Below are 20407 nucleotides of genomic sequence, written 5' to 3'. Positions count from 1 at the left end.
TTCCTTAAGTTTGTTTATGTTGCTTTACTTTATAGTTGAGTTTAAGGTATGCAATCCTATGTAGTGGTTTTTCTGGATGTGAGGTAAAGCCCCCTCTTTTTGGTTGTAGTTAATTGTCAATTGTTAATTTCCAGCACTTTTTGCTTCTCTCTGGTAGTTTATGGCTGCAATTTCTTCAATTCTTCAGTTTTCATTTATCTTATATCTTATATATAATATAATAATAATAATAAGTGGTCAATTTTATAATTATTGAAAACTTTTAAGAGTGAGTTCATTGTATAATTATTGTAAATTTAAAACTGTAGTAATGATAAGCAGTGTTGCAAATCAGCGTCTAGTGCCGGCTGGCCGCCTAGTGTATCACCATAATCAGTGGTATTATGGTCTAGGCGGCTGGCTGACTAGGTCTAGGTGCTAACCGTCTAGGTGTAGACTAGGCTGCCTAGTAGGCGAATTAGCTATTGTTTTTTTTTAATGAGTTATTTCATTCAAAACGACATCGTTTTGAGCAAAATAGTTTTAAATTGTAATACTTATATTGAAAAATATAATATTAATAATTAATTATTTTATTTTCAAAAAAAAAGTGAAGTATTTTTTACTTATTCAGAAAGAATATAATACTTTTGAATTAAAATTTCATCCATGAGCTCTTAAATTTAAGGGCAAAAAAGTAATTTCACATTTCTTTTTTCTTCTCAAACGTCTTCTGGTCTGTTCCGATTTGAAATGGCGCCCCATTAGTTTTAGCATTCACTAATGATGTCTGTTTGTGTCTCTCTCTTCAAAATTTTCAAACTTGGATGATCTACTCCTATGTTCATTACCAAACCATCTCGTCAAAGTGCAACTACCCAGAAATGAAAATGTATAAAATATTCATTAAATCATTGGTTTGGGAGTGAGTAAATAAATGAATAAAATAACAAATTTTACCTCTCCGGCAGCCGGAGTCACCCAGATAGCCATCTCCGGTGAACCCTTCAGCCGGCAGTGCCCTTGAAGCCACCACCCCCAGCTCAAGCACCTGAGTATCTAAAGAAACGCTTTCGTATTAGGGTGACGGCGGCAGAGGAGATGACGGAGAACATGAGAAACAACTAATATTGTCTTTCCCACAACCCTGGAGCTCGAATTGCGTCTGGATCATTGTTGAAGGGATCATACACTTTAACTCCAGTGAGCTACAATTCTGCAAAAGAACCCCGTTGTTGTACGTGGGGGCAAAGTTCTTGCCGAACAGAGGCTTCATGGCTTCAATCCAGTGCCCGCATTTCGTCGGAATATTGATCATTGTCGTGTTGGGAGTTAGCTGGTAGACTGGGAATTCGCCGTCGATGGATATAGCTCCGTCGGAGGTGCAATTCAGAGGGATTTCGCAGCCGGAGGAGAAGCCGAACGGGAACGAACGTTTCTTTATACCATCATCAGCATATGAAAATGAAGTCAAAGTGAGTATGGATAACAATTTAGGAAGCCAAAATCGTCATATAAACTATTGTTAATCACTATTGGATTCAGTTGGAGTTGGTGAATGGTGGCTAGTGTTCCATCGTCACACGTCCGCGATTTTTCCGGCCGCAGCGATGGGAGGAAAAGACCAGAAGATGGGGAAGAAGAAAAGAGGAGTGTGAAATTACGTTTTTGCCCTAAAATTTAACAGCTCATGGATGGAATTTTAACGGAGGACTAAATCGAGTAAGGTTTTAATAGTTGAGAATTTAATTTGGTAAAAATTATAGTCGAGGACCAAATCGGTAGTTTCGCAATAGTCGGAGGACCAAATCAGTTATTAACTCTTAAAAAAAGTATTATACTTTCTCTTATAAGTAACCAATATTTTATTCTTGATTACTATAATATTAAGTATTACTCACTCTGTCCTATTTTATTTATCCTACTTACTATTGGTCAAATCAATTCTTTTTTCTTTGTTTATTTTCTTTATTATTTTTTACTCATTTTTAAATTTAATTTTTGTGTTTAATAGTACTTTTAGTGTAGTTTCTAAATATATAAATTTTGTATACTAATACTAAACTTAATATTATGAAAAATTAGATTAAAAATAACTTCAGTCAAGTCTCGTTAATCAAACCATACACATAAAATGAGACGGAGGAAGTACATTTTTATCTTGATTCGACTTGCATCATAGTCAAGAGAGACGAATGGAGTACATTTTTATCTTGATTCGACCTGCATCATAGTCAAAAATTTGTGAAACGGTTTTACACAATTTTTTTTTTGTCATATATAGGATTATAGGCAATAGGCATACATTATTTCTTAAAATTAAAAAAATGCAATTAAAAATACAATATTACAATGGGCAATTCTGAATAAGTATTATAATGGTGAGAATATCATATTATATAGAAAAAAAGAATGTAATTATGCTACAAGCTCATATACCCCATAAGTCCATAACTTTAATTACATATTTACATGGGAAACCAAAATGGCTTCACCTTCTTTCATTGCGTCTCTTTTTCCAGTTATTAGTTTACCTACCAATCTACCTTATGTAGTTTAATCTGAACTATACTTGATTACCAAACCCATTCACGGTTCAATGTAAGACTTTTGTAATTAGTTTTATTTATTTATTTATTTATATGTTGGTAATATTTATTCGAATAAATTAATTACAATTGATTTTGCACTCAATGAAAGAAGTACCAGACACTGAACCTGTGCTACGTTAAGGCTCCGTTTGAAAAGCAGAAAAAATGACTTTTGGAAAATGTTTTCTGAAAAATGAGTCATTTTTCAGAAAATATTTTCCTTTCCGGTGTTTGCCTACCCAACATAAAATTGTCTTTTTGTATTCATTTTTCAGAAAATGAGCTGAAAAATGAAAAGAATTGAATACTTCAAAATTTTAATTGTTTAATATTTTTGATAAAATCCTTCTCCGTAGAGTCGTCGAAATGGGCTTAACCCCCCGTCCTGCGAAAAGAGTGGGGCGGGCTTTGATATTTATGGCCTGTATTTTGGCGGGCTTTTTAGCCCGCCCCTGCTTAACCCGCGAGCTTAGACGGGCTGACGGGCCTACCAATCCATAATATAAATAAATAAGTAAATAAGTACGTGTATATATATATATATATATATATATACACGCACTATATATATATACACTATATACTATCATTATAAGTTAAACATATATAGTATATAGTAATGTATACACTATACCATTAGTGTATTGGAAAATGACTTCCCAAAAAAAAGGGAAGTCATTTTACTCCAAAACAAGCCTATTTTTCTTTGACTATGACATCATTTTTTATTAACCTCAGTTTTCTCCCTCTTGCCAAACACTGAAAATCTGAAAGACATTTTCGGAGTTTCCAATCGCACCCTGAAACTTTTTGTACGTTATACGCATTGCTTATGAATTAGTACAGTATAAAACTGAATATGAAACATGGTTGTATGTATTTAGGCTGCACAAAAATGTGGAAAAAAAAAAACAGTATCAAAAAGTTGGATTCTCTAATACTGGATAAGTTCGAGTGGTAGTTGCACGAGGCATTCTGCTCTCATCAATCCAAATGGTATCCATGGATTCACCTTCATCTGCTTCTTTCTCCATTTCCCACATTCTCTTACCTCTTACAATTTCAATGCAGAATTTTCCAACTAGTCCGGCCACGACCAACCCCACAATTCCCAACCCGAATCCGATCATCCAAAAAGACCATTCTTTCATCCTCCTCCTCTTCTTGTACGGCACCACAATGGAGAAATGTCCCGGACCTCTTGCGTAGCAAATGTTTAGAGCGTCTGTACTGCTCAAAGAAACTTCTCCTCTAACATTAAACATGGCACATTCTGTTCTTTTCTGGATTCCCGTGTTTAAATCCTTGAACTGGATCGATATTGGCTCTCCTGTCGTGTTGAATTCGAGTCGGCTAAGGTTTCTGAAGATGGAATCAGAATCATAAGCCATGAAACCGACCACGGGAGTCATCATAGAGTAGCCCGAGACGTTGAAGTAGACAGAAGACCAGTTGCCAAGATCATGGTAGACGATGATGAGCCTATGAACGTATGGGACGGGAAGAGTGTTGGGCGGAATATGAAAATGGCTAAAGTTGGCTCCTTTTCTCCATAGCGTCCGGCTTCTCAGGCGCACCACTGAGAGCTTCATCCCGGCCAGGCTCGCCGGAAGGGAAGCGTCGTATAGAGCTCCGGTACGAGGCCGGCGATGATCCAAGGCCTTGAAGGCGTGATCGTGAAGCAGAACATCCAGCGATTGAGTGCTGCTGTTTGAACTGTGAACCAGAGACGATGATTTCAAGAAGAGAAGCAAGAAGGTGAAGAACCAGAGATTGTTGGTACTGGACTCCATTGCTGGAGCGGTTTCATTGAATTCAAGAAGATGATGATGATGAAGAAGGAGAATGGAGAGAGAGAGGGATTTTCAACGGTAGAATGAAAAGAGGAAAGTAAATTAATGGTGAGGTGGAGATGGAGTTGTTTTCTCATACAAAAGTCATGCTTATGTTAAGTTGGACCCATTAGCTTAATCATGGGAATTTCCAAATGAAGATATGGGCATCTTCCTCCATGGAATGCGGGGACTACCGCGTGCTTCCATTCTTTTTACGTTTGCACTCATCATGACTTGTACTTGTGGGACCTCCATTGTTCAAATGTAGTAGTGCACCAGCGAATACGTTAGTTGGGTCTCTCTTTGTTTCGTGGAGTTGTACTTTATGCTATGAATATTGTATTATTAATTTTATAACACATCTTTATAGCGGTGAATATGTTACATCTATCTCTTTATTTGGTTAAGTGTCTCTTTATTTTGTTGAGTTATGCATTATAGTATAATATTGTATCAATAATTTTATAGGACAACATTGTTGGCAATGTTAAGAGGTAGGAGTTAGAATTATTGAAACGTAGTTCTCTTTGTTTTGTATAATATTGTGACTTGTCAAAACTCAGTGATATCCTCTCGCACAATCTTGTCGTTGAGTGTATTCGGGTAATCTCGATTCGGCTAATTCTGTCACGGTTGACAAGTTTTGTTAACAATCTTTGTCTTCAAGTAAATTTTTGATTCGTTCTGCTTTTAATATAATTGCAGCTCAGGAGGGGAAGAAGAGTTTTCCAAGTGAAGTTGTTCGTGTGGCTCGTGATCAACGAGAAGCTTCTAACTAACGTGGAACACAGCAATAGGCACTTGGCTAACAACATGGATTGCCCGGTGTGTGGGGAAGAGGAGGAGAGCCTTGATAACCTCTTCCAGAGTTGTGTTGCGGCACGGGACTGTTGGCATGCTTCTCTTAGCCTAACATCCTTTAGTCCTGGGATATTCTCCCCGTTTATGTCCTTGATTAAGGATAATTGCTCTAGTCAGGAATGGCTCAATGATGGGACGACTTGGGGGGGTTAAATTCTCCTGCACTCTTTGGAGGTTGTGGAAGGCACGAAACAACAAGGTGTTCAATGGAGTTTGTAAGAATATCAAGGAGGTTATTGATACAGCTAGTGTTCTTGCGACAGAAGAGATGAGACTCTTGGCTAAAAGGAATACAACATATGGGGGTAAAGCCATGTGGGTTGGCTGGTCTCCCCCATGAATGTTGGGTTAAGCTTAATACATATGGGGCCAAAAAGCATTTGACGAACTTAGCCAGCGCTGGTGGGTTATTATGAGATTCTCAAGGGAGCTAGATAGCAGGCTTCGTGGTCAACATTAGCATCACATATAGTTTCTTTGCTGAGTTGTGGGACCTAAGGGAGAGGGTCTACGACTTGGTAAGAATGGAGTTTCCGGTGGTTAGTTGTGGAATTGGACTTGGTGGCGTGTGGTCAAAGGTGATGAGTGACGACCATGACCTTAGTGACTTTTCCATCACTCATCACTTATTGCAAATTCCTTGTCTCAGGATTTGAGGAGGTTATCTTCACGCACATTATGAAGGAAGGAAATAGCTGTGCTGATTTTCTTGTCAATCTCGGTCAATCTGGAGAAATGGGAACGCCAGTTCTTGACGCCCCTCTGGAAGATATGTTGAGGCTCCTGGTTGCTGATGCTAGCAGAGCAAGGTTTAAAAGAGTCAGATAGTGTCCGCTTAGGGCGGTGGCGACAGTTGTCAATACGTTACATCTATCTCTGTGTTGTAGAATTGTGCATTATACTAAAAATATTGTATTAGTAGTTTTATAGAACAACGTTGCCCTTGCAGTGTTAAGAGGGATGTGAATGATTCAAATGTAGTTCTCTTTGTTTTGTAGAGTTACACATTATGCTAAAAGTATTGTATTATTAATTTTATAAGACAAAATTGCTCTTGCAATGTTAAAAGAGATGAGAATAATTCAATGTAGTATGTGAGTCAAATAGTCAATGTGCGGACGTCTTGAGAGTCAAGCCACTTGGCGCTTCTCCAATGAGAGAATGGGAAGAGCTTGAGCCTTATAACCTCATCCGTCACCATCTTGCCAGAACATCCCACACGACCGAACAAACCTAGTAATGTTGGTTTGTGGATCCTTCGAAGGTAATCCGCTAAATGGATTATTTTGCACTAGACTTATCACCATCGGATGGATAGTGAAATTGTTCGCCTCAATTGGTGGAACATAGATAGAGTTGTGCTTAGAGAAGTCTTTCTTTAATTTTATAGGACAGAATTATCCCTACACTGTAAATGAAAATGGGAGTGCCTCAATTGGTGAAACATAGATAGAGTTGTGCTAAAATTATCCCTATACCGTTAATGGAAATAGGAGTGATCCTACATGGTCTTCCTTAGTAACATAGCTGATTGGAAATGGGAGTGATCCTACATAGTCCTCCTTAGTAACATCGTTGATCAATCAATTTTGACTGGTCAGTGTTCGGTAAAATGACTTATTGCATTAGCTTATTAGTTCAATAAGCTAAAATCCAAAAAGCTAAAAAAAAGCTAGTTGCTTAGTATTAATTATGAAATGACCATTTTATCATTGTCATTCCAAACATTTATCTCTCTTTTGTTGTTGTTCATCTGCCTTACCCTTTTACTTTCGGTTTCATAACAACAATTATATGGCGTAGCTTTTAGAAAGTAATAATGGGAATGCATTAACATTTCTAGTTTTCAACTAAAAGTAGCAAAGTGCATAAAGAGTGAACCTTTACACACCAGGTTAACAAACATCATTAACACATAAAACAGTGCAAAAGATTTGCAGAATACAGAAGGTTAGTGCTGTCAAAGCTAGGTTAAAAGCAAACAGTGAAAGAAAAGATTAAAGCTCTGCAAATATACATGTAAGCATAGCATACATTTGATAATAGCAGGATGTACATCAACCAGTCACTGTATAACCTAAAAATCCTAAGGAAAGTTTTTAGCTTTATGGCTTTTTAAAAGTCACCATTAGAGCTCATATATGTAAAGCTCTGCGGGGTCCTGTGCTTAAGTCAATAGAAGAAGGAAAGAAATTACAGCAGTCAGACGATTCATTTTGTTAGTCTCCGAGTAGATCGTTGGGCCGGATAGTTAGCTCAGCTCGAAGGTGGAGAACTCCATTGATGAAGTAAATGCTATCGTCGGCTATAAATGCGGGCCAAGGTATACTAAACAGGTTCCTGTACCCAACGGCCTTCCCACCGGTGAATTTGTAGTTGCCTTTATACTTGCCGACGTACTCCTCCCCTGGCTTCGTCCTTGCTGCGAATTCATACTCGACCGCAAATGAAACCGATCCTTTCTCTTGCATGCCTAAGAAGAGCCCGAAGCAGTGGAACGAGTTTTGTTGATCCATGTTGCAGTGGGCCGAGAGGAAGAAGCCCTGTCCGCCTAAATGAAAAGCCTGTGAATACACTCTACCAGCAGGAAAGAGATTCGAGCATTCCTCTCGTTTTAAATCTAGGTAAACGATGCACTGCTGACGGGGCGATTCAAACTCGAGAACTTTAACTGGCCTGTACTTGTATGCCCGCTCCAAAAAGCGATGATACATAACATTAGCCTCGTCAACAGCCATCGAGCGCTGCCGATATGAAGCCTTGAAGAAGAGAGCCTCAAGTACAAGCTTGGATATGAGATCAGGATAAAATTCGGTGCAATTTAGGACCTTTTTCAGCTTTCGGCACGACATGAAGGGGAAACGAATGAGGCGATAAATTCGTGAACTCAAAATTTCTCGTCGGTCCACTAAATTTGGATAATGGATTCGAGCCCACTTCAATAAAAAATCATAAACAGCATCCTCAGAAGTGATCTGAAGGCTATCACTGGATAGAACTGCCTCAATTCCCGCAAGAGGCAAGTTCATCACCTCTTCTTGATGCCTAGTTAAAGCCAAACAAAAGAAACAGGAAATTACCATCACCAATTTAAATTTGGCCCAATAAATAAATTATAATCTCAAACTTAGATAAACAACCTCGAAGTGTCACATTACTACAGTAGAATCATAAGACAAAACCCGAGAAGCATTTTTTTTTTTTCTTTCCATCTCATTTCTCAAATTTTTTGCTCAATCAGGATTCAATATTATTTAAATTATATTAAAAAAAAAACGCCTTTTTGTAAAGAAGCTTACTTGGTTATATCTTTGAAACGCCCAGCAAGAAACTTCTTGGCAGCATCAGTCAAAGATTGAACAGCAGCAGCTATTAAAACGCTAGAAGGGAGGTCCAAATAGAGCAAAGCTGATTCACATGTCATGGGTAGATCTCGCAATACTCGACTACAATATCTCATGCAGGACGCAACCTCAAATTTATCAGCAGCCATCAGCACATCAAGCAAGCCCGAAGGAGTTGTTGTTGATAAAGTATTGCTATACATAAAATTCAGGAGATCCATGAGGGCAGCTTCTTCTGCTCCACACGAATATGAAAACGTGAGGCGAATATAGTTACAGTAACAATGAATCAATGATGCCAAAAAGATTTTGCAATGAAAAGTCCAGATCAATGAACAAGACTAAACTATCTCAAGCAAGGGCTAAAATCCAAGCCCTAAAATTTCACTCTCTGTCTAGGGGTCGCTCTTTAAGCAAATTATGATATGCTAACGGCCAAAGCAGAGATGTAGGACTTTTGAGACAAGAAGAAATAAAAACTTGTTAAATTAGAAACCAGTCAAGCGAAAAAATAAAAGGATATGAAGATGAAATGGTCCAAAATCTCATCTAGACGAAAAATATAAAGACCCACTAGTTAATATTTGTTGCATTTACCAGAGGCATGGATACGTAGAGTTACATGCCGTTGATCGGACTCTGACATACCATTCGAGAATAACTACATAAGAAAATTACAGGTAGCGGAAAAGGAAATGAGAACAAGAAACAGAAACAAAAACAAAAACACAGGAACAAAAAAACAGAAAAACTGCACTAGAGACTTCTAACCTTGTAAAAGAAGGGGCTTTTTGCTGCCAAGATTGGAGAACTGATGTGTATTGTTTTAACATGAAGGACATTTGAGCTGTTTGTGTTCAAGGATGGATCATTGCCCTCAGTAGCTTCAGCAACTACAAAACCATCTATCTTATTAGGAATTAAAACTACACAATAGACTAATAGTTAACCAGCATAAATCAGAAAATTGCATTTTACAGGCTATATATATATATATATATATATATATATATAAAGCAAAAGCTTGATTGCTACAAAATCAAATATTTTGACCTTTCAGATTCCTTGGGGTATTGGGGATTGGAATATTTTACCCAGTCAAGCCCCACTCCCCCCCCCCCCTCCCCCCCAACCTAAAAGCTAAAATCATTAGAGCTCTTGATTGATACAGAATGAAAAGAACACCATTAAATTAAAATAAGTCAAAACAGTAAAGAAAGTGCAAACCCGGGTCATTTATCATGATTCCAGTCCTTGATGGTGTTTCCTCAACCATTGCCACAGCTTCCTCATCATAGACAGGGCCATCTTCAGTATCCAGCACATTACAGTTCAAACCCTGCTCTTCACGACGCATAAGCTCATCCACAGCTAACGCATAAAAGAGAGATAAATCATTTAAGTTACACATATCAAGTATCAAAGAATAAGTGACATGTCAAAAAGCCAACAAATAAATGCACACGACGTCAGGAACAAAATAAACAGAGTGTGCATATGTTAGAGCATCCCCAATAGGCATAGATTTTAAGGAGTTTTTGCAGGTGTGACTAGGAAAAAGGGAAAAAAAATCAAAACAAAATATGAAAAAAAAAAAAAGAAAAAAAAAAAGTTCTTTGCATTAACGCGCCAAGCAGGCGCGTGGCATGCACACGCCCTACTAGGCGCTCCTGGTGAGCCTCACGCGCACCAGGGAGCTTCTTTGTTTTTTCTGGTGGGGCCCACTATTCCTGCAAAAACCAAGGATCTCCTGCAAGAACGTTGAACACTCTCTCTCCTATTTCTATTTCCTCCACCTAAGCTTTAAAACCTGCAAAAACCTTCCAAAATCCACTATTGTGGATGCCCTTAAGCAACATGTTAATTACTCAAAAAAGCTAAAATAAATTGAGACATATTCCTTTATTGGTTAAATGACAAATGATACGTTTTCAAACAGCCAAGTATATTATCCATTAGCCAAAGGTGACAAATCAAAGTACATTTACCTTTATAGCCAAATGATTTAGAACTATGTCTCTGATATATATATATATATATATATAGGCTTGCGCTCCCATGAAAACCACCCTTAGGTGAGCACCTGTCTACTACTGCCTGAGACCTGAGTGCACACAATCTACGACATGAATGCAAGCCAACTACTCCTAGGCATGCCCAGATAACGGTGGAGACCCCGGAGTAGTTGCGTGTGCCGTGTAGTAGATTGTGTGCACTCATACAGTTCTCACGTTCTCACTTAAGGCATGATCTCATTTGAACGCAAATATATATATATATATAGGAAGCCTAAGGTATCATGAGTACTAGGCTCCCAAAAAGGGCTGATATACTCAAGTACAATTGGCTACCAAGATCTAAGTAGCAAATGGGATGCCTAGGATTGTTTCCATTAAGTGATCATCATATCCAGAAACTAAGAATTCAATAAGTTCCATGACAGCTAAAGCAACAGAACCCTAACACCAAACTAACAAAACCAAAAGTTGCACCATGTCATCTCTGCCATTGATGTGAGCAAAATTCAAAAACCCAAATTTCATGTAAAACTAAGAACGTCCCTAAGTTATATAAAATGCCAATGGGAAACAAACATTCAATCTTTGATTTCCAATTTGCAAAATTCACATCACATTGTAAGAAAACACAAATGCATTCAAGAAATTAAAAAGAATTATTAGCCCTAAAGAAAGATATGGGAAAACTAACGATTATCCTTATTGATTTCCTCTCTGCGCCGCTTGCGTTTGCGCGCCCAATCCACCACGCTGCTAAAGCTCTCACCCCCAGTTTTGGAGCCGGGCAAGTCGGGCAGAATCTCAATCCTCAGGGTCCGGTCGGAGAAATTGCTGTCGTTGAAGGCGAAAGCGAAGTTGGCGTCGGAAGCCGACCCACGGTGACTGGAGGGAGAAAAATCGAAGTCCATTATCGGCCGCTGATCAAACAGTTCCGAGTTTTGATTTTTCATACACGGATAATGACTACAAAACTTTACACAAAGTACTACAAATGAGGATGAGGAAGAGAACCCAAAGCGGGTATTGGGTTTTCCAGGGATGGGGTGGTTGGCATTCGGATTCCGAGGGTTAGTTCGAAAATGGTTACAATTCTTGTCGGGTTTCGTGCTGGTAATGGTGAGTTGTAGGTTCCTTAATTTGGACTAATTCTGAATAATGTCTTTATTTTTATCCCATTTATTCCTCACAACAAATTTTACTCATAAAATACTTGATAATTAGGGGCGGAAATAGGTAGAGCCGAGCCTAGCCTAGCCGAGCTTTAAAATATTAGGCTTGGGCTTGTTACAAAAATTTAAGGCTTGGACCTGAGCCTAAACCTGTATGTAGGCTTTTGTTAGGTTCATGAGCCTATAATTAGTCCTGACCTGAAGCCTTTTTAAAAGCTTGTTTAATATGTAGGCCATTAAAAAGGTTTAAAGTAAGTTCTGCTTTGAGCACATTTAAAACCTATATATTAAGTCTTTTAAAAAAATTTAATAAGTATTTCTAAATAATTTATGAAATATACCTAGCTAATACAAAATTAATATATAATTACATAAGTATATCGCCACAATGCAAACATAATAATATTAAAACATATATAAAATAAAATAAAACAAGTTACAACTTCAACATGCTTGTAAACTTGTTTAGGAATGAATTCAATTGTACTATTGATTGTCATCCTATATAATCTCATAAATAGTTAACAAAACTCACATAATTAAATCGTGACACTTCATTAAATATTTAAAAGTAAGAACAATTAAACAATAAGAAAATTTATAATAGGATTAACAACAATGTTTATAGTTAAATCAGAATTTAGAATGCGATTTTGAAGGTGGAGGGTTAGGGTTTGATAATTATATATACTTGGAATTATATTGTAAATATAAAAATATATTAAGTATAAAATAGAATATATACTAACTTAATATTACAAATAAATTATATATATGTGCGTAAATAGGCTAGGCCTATAGGCCTGAAGGCCGAACTTGGTATAAATAGGTCTGGCCTGTTTAATTTAATAGGCTTCAAAATAGGCCCAAGCCTGACCTTTTTACTAAACAAGCTTGGCTTATGCAGGCCTTAAATAGGTCGAGCCTTAGGCCCCTATGAAGGGCCCTAGCCTATTTCTAGCCCTACTGATAATGCAAATTAATTCTAGTCAACTTATTTAGCAGGGATAGATTATGCAAAAGAAGTAATGATACAAGATATTTTACGTGAAAATTCGAAAGGAATAAAAGGCGATCGAACACTTGTGAATGGCTCAGATGATGTAAGAGTCCAAATGGAACTAACTTAGTTGATCGACAAAGTGGTATCATGAGTTATGACGTACACCGCAAGCATGAGTTATGACGTACAACATGAGTTATGACGTACACCGCAAGCTGTTTAATAAAGAAAGAGTGAAAATGTTGTTGTTGTGCCACATAGATGCTTCAAATTGAGACCTAACCTCCAAATATATGTTACAGTCAGACCTACTTGAGATAACAAGATTCTTACATTTAACTCTACGTTTAATGAATAATAAAACATTAAAGCTAAAATTTGTGTTGAACAGTTCAACCTCCTCATAAAATTTAGGTTGCTATGCCTGAACCAGCTAGTGCAATGCTGCACTTTCTCCTACCATTTTGACATGGATATCAAATGACCAATTACAAAGCACATCAAGCTTAAATACAACCCTTCTTTAGTATTATTTATGACTGCCCTCAATGAAATTTCATGCATATATCCAATGTGCTGGCTATATAAACCTGTTGGTTACACTTCTATACTAATAGTTGCCACCAGAAACATTTAATTTAGAACCCACAGCTTAAGAGAGTACAGAATCACAAAAACCTCAAAGCAAAGAATCTCATCTAGTAAAGCCACAGAAAAATCAAGAATAATTTTTTACTTGGAAATTCTAAGGGAAAATCTATCAAAGTCAATGTGTGATCATCCTCATCCCACCAATCACATAAATCCATAAACATGATTGCTCAACTAAAAATCACAAAGCATATTGGCCACTTAATTCAGCCTAACATAACATAAAATGACAAAGCATCTCAAAAGATCAAATTTCAATTTCTACAGAGCAATTAATCGGATCTCGAAAATTCCAAACTTCAATTACAAAATCAGATAGCAAGGTGCTCAAAATTGAACTAACCCAGGTGGAATTCATGACCACATTGAAGCTTAGCCCAAGATCTATCCCCTTACGATTCACAGTTTCAAGGCAAATCAAACACAACTTTGCTGCCGACACCTTGCCGGCTCCGCCTCCACCATCGCGATCGTCAAGAAGATCCACATTGTTTTTCAAACTCTTGTGTTTTTCATCGCAGAGAGTACTTACTGGGACGCAAAGGTCGTGGGTGAAGTCGGCGGAGGAGTGGGGGTTGAAGAAGTAGTTGTCGGCAGGGGAAGAGGTGGTCTCGGCGGAGTGAATGAGGAGGTGGTGAAGGTCTGACGAACCGTCTACGGTAGAGGAGGGGAAAATGTCGGCGTTGGAGAAGTCGAGAAGAGGGAATAACGCAAAGATGGAATAAAGAGAAGCAAACATCATGAAATGACGCAAATACCCTCCTCTCAAACAACCATCTAACGAAAATGTAGACGGAGGATTAAAATTGTCCTCGTCACAATAAGTGTCAATAAATTGTCTAAATTTTTTATAGAGAACTAAAATTGTCTGTGTCACTATAAGTGTAGGACCAAAAATGTCTTTTACTCTTAATATTAATTACCCTTTTGCAACCGTTCTCATAGCTTTGCATTTAAGCATGTACACTTGATATGTATTTAATATTTGCATACTAGTGTAGTGTGAGTTGCATATATATATATATATATATATATATATATATATATATATATATGTATGTATACATATACGTATGTATGCTTACTCATATCTATATTTCATACTTAATTGTGAAGTTGCTTGGTATATGCTACTTGATGATGGATAAACTATACATTTTCCAAAACTTATATATTTATACTTATTTTACAGGGTTGAGTGGTTAATACTTAGCATTTCATGCTAACGGGTTGCTTTTTTCTTGTTTTTTAAAAAACCCTTTTCAGGTTTGAAATAATGTTTTGCATGAGAGCACGCTTTGAGGAGTTAGATAGATAACATCTTTTAGTTTGGTTCTAGCTCCTAGCATGTAGTCTCATCCTTTGCCCTATCACTATGTCGTTTATTTTGGATACATATGGATTTTAATCTTGATGTAGCCTTAGATTACTTGTCTGTTTTGTTGGTGTGTAGACACCTGGATTGGTGTGTACCCTTATTTTGTTAAATGATGAGCTTTGACTCTAGACGTTTAGCCTTGTGGTCACCCTAGTGTGGGTAGCTACGGCAGTAGCATCCCCTATGATGTTTAGATTCTCGACTTTATTTTTCTAATTCAAGGTTTATGTCGTTATATCTACCTCTAAGTGTATGAATTATACTAGGCTCGTAAGTAGGAATTTTGGGGGTGTTACAAGAGGAGACGAGGTATGTGGCTCTGTGTGGTCTGCGACTGGAGGATGACTCACTGTAGACGCCTAGATGGGTGCCAACGTTGCCGTAGATTCTATGTGGACTGTGATGGCGTCGTTGTCTACTCGTCTGACTCTCTATGAAATGAAGGTAGAAAGTAGAGTTATCAAAGCTGGCTGGCAGGACGGGCCTGCCAAAATGCGGGCCTAAGATGGGACAACATGCCCCGCCCCGCCTTAAGCCCACGGGGTTAGGCAGGGGCCCATCAAAATTAACTTTTTTTTTTTAAATGTAGTGTTCAAGTAAATATAAAATGGCTGCTGATGGGATGTGGACCCCGGGCCCAAAACCTGGGAAGAAGAGAAGAAGCCCAAAAATAAGAGCGGCCCGAAGAGGAGGGGCCAAGCCCAAAAGAAGGAAGGCCCAAGAGAACCATGGATCGAGCCAAGAAGTCAGCTCGACCCTGAGGTTGGCGCGAGTACTCAGTCGGCGCGAGTGCCAAGAGACCGCTGGAGCATTTAAGAGGCTGCTTTGAAGATACGGGCAAAGAGACGTTGGGAGGCCCACTAACGGCCGCCTAACGGGCCTAAGGGTTAAAAGAGAATTACTGGGCCAATTTATGGCCTTAAATGTATGCTTTAATGGATTCCAAGGAGACCCACTATAAAAGCGCTCATCAGAAACTGTAAAGGGGACGACCGGTTCATGCCAAGAGAATACATACACATATTCACAAGAGCTATTATTCCCTTCTATTTTTGAAAGGTGAATCCACCAACTACGGTTGTGTTGGACCTCCCTAGGCCCAAAAAACCTAAAACCAACATTGGCGTCGTCTGTGGGAATCGTAACGAAAGGTTACGGTCGTTCTTGTGCATCGAGAGAAGAGTCGGAGACAGAGTAGAGAGACGAGCGAGCAAAAACAATGTCTTAAGAAATGACTGAGGAACGAAGTCACCCCTCTGGTCGAAATGGCGTGCCGGAAGCAGACCTGAGAGACCAGTTGAACCAACGGAATTCGCAGAGCCAGGGAGATGACTCGGCGCCTCAAAACCAGCCTCCATGGATAATACCCCTCACTCCCGAACAGATCCAGTTCATTGCTCGCGCTGTAGCCGTGCAGACTCGGGAAATGAGAGAGTCATAGGTCTCCCGACCGCCGAATCCGCAGCCGCAAAACCAGCACCCGCCCCAAAGGTCTGATAGAGGCGGGCGAGAGGATCGAAGAGTAGAAGATCCGCCAGCTCGGTCGGTACATTCGAGACTGGACCCAAACGCGACGTGTCGATCGGCGAAAGAGCGGCTGGGTAGAGGAGAACCCAGTCGCGCGCGAACAGGCCAACGGAATCGTGAGGCCGTTCGAGAGAGAACTCATACCAGGAGAACCAGAACTCAGGGGCGACGAACCGAGAGGCCCCCCCGCAACGAAGAACGGCAAGCCGAGTCGCAAGCCGGGGAGAGTACCGAGTCCACAAGAAATCATACCAGGAATTCCGGCAAAGTGACTTACCTGGCTCAGGAGTTGCGCAATTTGAAGGAACAAGTGGAAGGCAGAACCAAGTCTCCAGGTCGGACATTACTCACTGCCTTGCCCTTCTCAGCTGAAATCATGGCATACAGGATACCCGGTGACTTCAAGTTTCCAGAGCAAGCTACTTTCGACGGGTCGGGCTACTCCCGCAAACACCTCTTGAGCTACCAGGCAAAAATGCAAGTTCTAGGGGTCAAGGACCCTGTCATGTATCGCGCCTTCTTGCCGACTCTGAAGGGATCGGCCCAGAGATGGCTCGTTGCCTTACCCCCGGGAACGATCCGCAGCTTCGAGGAGTTGGCCGACCGTTTTATGAGTCACTATGCTGCCAACATAAAACCACAGAAAGACCTGACACATCTTAGCGACATTCACCAAGACGAGGGTGATTCCCTCAAAGCGTACTTAGCTCGGTGGCAGAAGGAAATCCAGTCCATCGAAGAGGTCGAGGATCAGACCGCCCTAACATTTTTCATCGAGTCACTCCGATCCGGTCAGTTGTATTGAGACTTGCGGGATAACCGGCCAGCCACGTACGTGGAAGCCATTCACATGGCCAACAAGCGAGCCAACACTGAGCAATCGATGAAATACAAGCGACAACGTGAGGTCGGAGGAGCCTCTGGAGGGAAACGAACCCGAGCAGACGTGAAAGAAAGACATCAGGATCCGCCTAGGCGACAGGAGTATCACGCGTATACGACAGAGCCAGTACTCATCGGCCGACCCCCCAACACCCAGTGCATGAGGTACAAGTGGTAGCGCCGCCCCCGCCGCCTCCGCCCAGCGAGCATACGGCGACTGCTGACCCGGGTAAGCCATCCAAGTACTATCGCTACCACAAAACTTACACCCACAACACGGAAGATTGCTACTGCCTGAAAAAGATTATGGAGGGGATCATCCAGCAAGGTATGTCGCCCCCTAATCAGTGGCGCCGAAGATCTACGTCTCAGGCCAAGGAAGACGGCGACCCCTCTGGGTCGGCTGAGATAAACCGCGGCAAGCAGCTGGCATCCGAAGAAGACGAGGCTCAGTGGAGACAGAAGCAGGTCATTAATATGATAGTTGGCGGACCTGAAGGAGGAAACTCCTCTAACACTCGCAAGACCTCGACCCGGCAGTTGTATGTGGGGACAGTATATGGGCGTGAAGGTAACCCGAAAAAAGCATGCAGGGAGCCCATAACCTTCACGGATAAGGATTTACCGACTGGCCAGACACCGCACCGCGACGCCTTGGTAATTGCGATGGATGTGAATGGGGTGGTCCTTCGACGAATCCTGGTAGACACCGGGAGTAGTGTCAACATCTTGTATCTGGAGACCTTCACCAAGATGGGCCTAGCACGGGAGCGGCTGACCCTAGTGAAGACACCCCTGGCTGGCTTCACGGGAGACTCTATAGAGGCCGAAGGATCCATTACCTTGCCAGTCGAGGTCGGCAGTTATCCCAACGTACAAAAGTTGGATATGAAGTTTATCGTGGTTGACTTAGCCTGCTCCCACAACGCCATTCTCGGACGACCCGGCCTGGAGGACTTGGGAGCGTTGATCTCCATCAAGCATTTATGCATGAAGTTTCGCACGCCGACTGGAGTGGGCGCAGTACGCTGCGATCAAAGAGTCGCCCGCGAATGCTACCTGCAGGCCTGCCGAGGAATGGGAAAACGAGAAATGAGGGTGCATGAAATCACTAAGCGGACCACAAAGAAAGCGATGCCACCCCGTCCTGAACCAGTCGTAGAGTTAGAGGAAATAGAGATTGATCTGGTCCGACCGGAAAGGTGGGTAAGAATCGGAGTCGGCCTCAGGGAGGAGGTACGAACAGAAGTTGTACGCGTGCTCCGAGAAAATCGTCGAGTCTTCGCCTGGGGGTCGGAAGACATGCCGGGAGTGGACGGTTCCATCATCTCTCACCGACTCGCATTAGATCCCGGCCACCGGCCCATGATCCTGAAAAAGCGATACCTAGCCAACGACCGAAGAGAATTTGTGAAAAAAGAAATCAGCACGTTGTTGGCTGCCGGTCACATCCGAGAGGTAAAATATCCATATTGGTTGGCCAACGCGGTGCTAGTGCCAAAGCCGCTGGCCTGGAGAATGTGCGTGGATTACACCGACCTCAATAAGGTCTGTCCGAAGGATCCTTTTCCTCTACCCAGGATCGACGAAACTGCAAGGTCGGCCCTGTTGAGCTTTATGGAAGCCTTCCGAGGCTATCATCAGATTTACATGCACAAATCTGACGAGGAGAAGACAACCTTCATCACCCCCGACGGTGTATACTGCTACCAGGTGATGCCTTTCGGGCTCAAGAACGCGGGGGCTACCTACACCCGAATGGTCGCTCGGTTGTTCCAGGGTTTGTTAGGGAAGTCTATGGCGGCGTACGTTGATGACATGTTGATCAAAAACCCGAAAGAGTAGGGTCATGCCCAAGACCTGGCCGAGTGCTTTCAGGTGATGCTTAGGTATAACCTGCGGCTTAATCCCAAAAAGTGCGCTTTTGCCGTGCAAGGAGGAAAATTTCTGGGATACATGGTAACGAAGAGGGGTATTGAGCCGAACCCTGAGAAGGTCCAAGCTATCATGGATATGCAACCCCCCAGAACCATCATGGACCTACAAAGATTGACCGGTCGACTGGCCGCCCTGAGACGATTTCGATTATATTATGCTCTGAGCTATCAATTTCGAGCATCCAACAATGAAGCAGAGTATGAAGCTGTGCTGGGAGGCATCATCAGACTCGCTAAAGTCTTGGGGGTCGACCGCTTACGTATTAAGACGGACTCGCGCCTTGTGGTAGGGCAAGTATCCAGAACCTGTGAAGCTAAAAGCACCCAGCTAGTATGGTATAAGGAAAAGACCGTGGAGTTGTTGAAAGGGTTCGTCGCACATGAGATAGAACACAACTGCCGAGCCGACAACACATAAGCCGACATCTTGTCAAAAATCGCCTTGGAAGGGATGCCAGATCCCCTAAGAATCTGTCAGAAAGGGATCTACTTCACCCAGCATCGAGGAGCCGAGTGAAGAAATTCAACAGGTGAGGACCCTGGATTGGGACCACGACAAGAACCCAGAAATGTTCTGGATCGAAGACATACTGCGTTACAAGGAAGAGGGAAAATTGCCTGACGACCTCATTGTCGCCTCCCGAGTCCGGAGAAAAGCCCCTTCCTTTGAGATCGTGGATGGGCAGCTGTACAAACTGTCATTCGGGGGACCTCTCCTCAAGTGCCTGCTCCGACCGGAGGCGGAGAGAATAATGGACGAGGCCCATCTATGTGCGGCTCATTAGGGTGCTCACACCCTAGCACGCAAGTTAGTCGTCCAAGGATATTATTGGCCCACCATGATGAGAGACTGCGTCGACTGGATAGCCAAGTGCACTGTATGCCAGGCATTCGCCCGGAAGGATACTCGACCAGCCACCTTCTACACTCCGGTCGCCACTGCCATCCCGTTCGCTAAGTGGGGAATCGACTTGCTGGGCCCTCTACCGGTCGCCCCTGGGCGTTTCAGGTTCTGTATGGTGGCCATCGATTATTTCACCAAGTGGGTGGAGACTGAGCCTCTCGTAACAATGGTCGTTTCACCAAGTGGGTGGAGTATCAGTGCCAACGCTTCTTATGGAAAAAAGTGATTTGTCGTTTTGGATTGCCCGAACACCTAGTCAGTGACAATGGTCGATAGTTTGATTGTCAACCCTTCGCGGACTTCTATCGTCGACACAGCATTCGACATA

At 41.5% G+C, this 20407-nt stretch overlaps 2 protein-coding genes across 3 annotated transcripts; both read right to left on the bottom strand.

The window, feature by feature from the left end:
* Positions 1 to 3424: 3424 nt before the first annotated feature.
* Positions 3425 to 4660, bottom strand: LOC109148254. Its single transcript, XM_019296131.1, has one exon. It carries the CDS (start codon positions 4361 to 4363, stop codon positions 3488 to 3490), a length of 876 nt encoding a protein of 291 aa, XP_019151676.1. The 5' UTR covers positions 4364 to 4660; the 3' UTR covers positions 3425 to 3487.
* A 2591-nt stretch (positions 4661 to 7251) lies between these two features.
* On the bottom strand, positions 7252 to 11760 carry LOC109148253 (BTB/POZ domain-containing protein POB1-like). 2 transcript variants are annotated; one of them, XM_019296130.1, is made up of 7 exons: positions 11397 to 11445; positions 11320 to 11350; positions 9838 to 9981; positions 9382 to 9503; positions 9208 to 9271; positions 8566 to 8845; positions 7252 to 8311 (listed from the first exon to the last, which is right to left on the bottom strand). In XM_019296130.1, the coding sequence occupies exons 3-7, from the start codon at positions 9965 to 9967 to the stop codon at positions 7486 to 7488; spliced, it is 1422 nt and encodes a 473-aa protein (XP_019151675.1). In that variant the 5' UTR covers positions 9968 to 9981; positions 11320 to 11350; positions 11397 to 11445; the 3' UTR covers positions 7252 to 7485. The 2 variants fall into 2 exon arrangements, with proteins under 2 accessions (XP_019151675.1, XP_019151674.1); XM_019296129.1 differs by having other exon boundaries at positions 11320 to 11760.
* Between the last annotated feature and the right edge of the window lie 8647 nt (positions 11761 to 20407).

This window comes from Ipomoea nil, unplaced genomic scaffold (assembly GCF_001879475.1).
Source record: "Ipomoea nil cultivar Tokyo-kokei standard unplaced genomic scaffold, Asagao_1.1 scaffold2036, whole genome shotgun sequence".
Classification (NCBI taxonomy): Eukaryota; Viridiplantae; Streptophyta; class Magnoliopsida; order Solanales; family Convolvulaceae; genus Ipomoea; species Ipomoea nil.
Note: the sequence above shows the minus strand (reverse complement) of the source record. Positions and strands in the feature narration are given on the sequence as shown.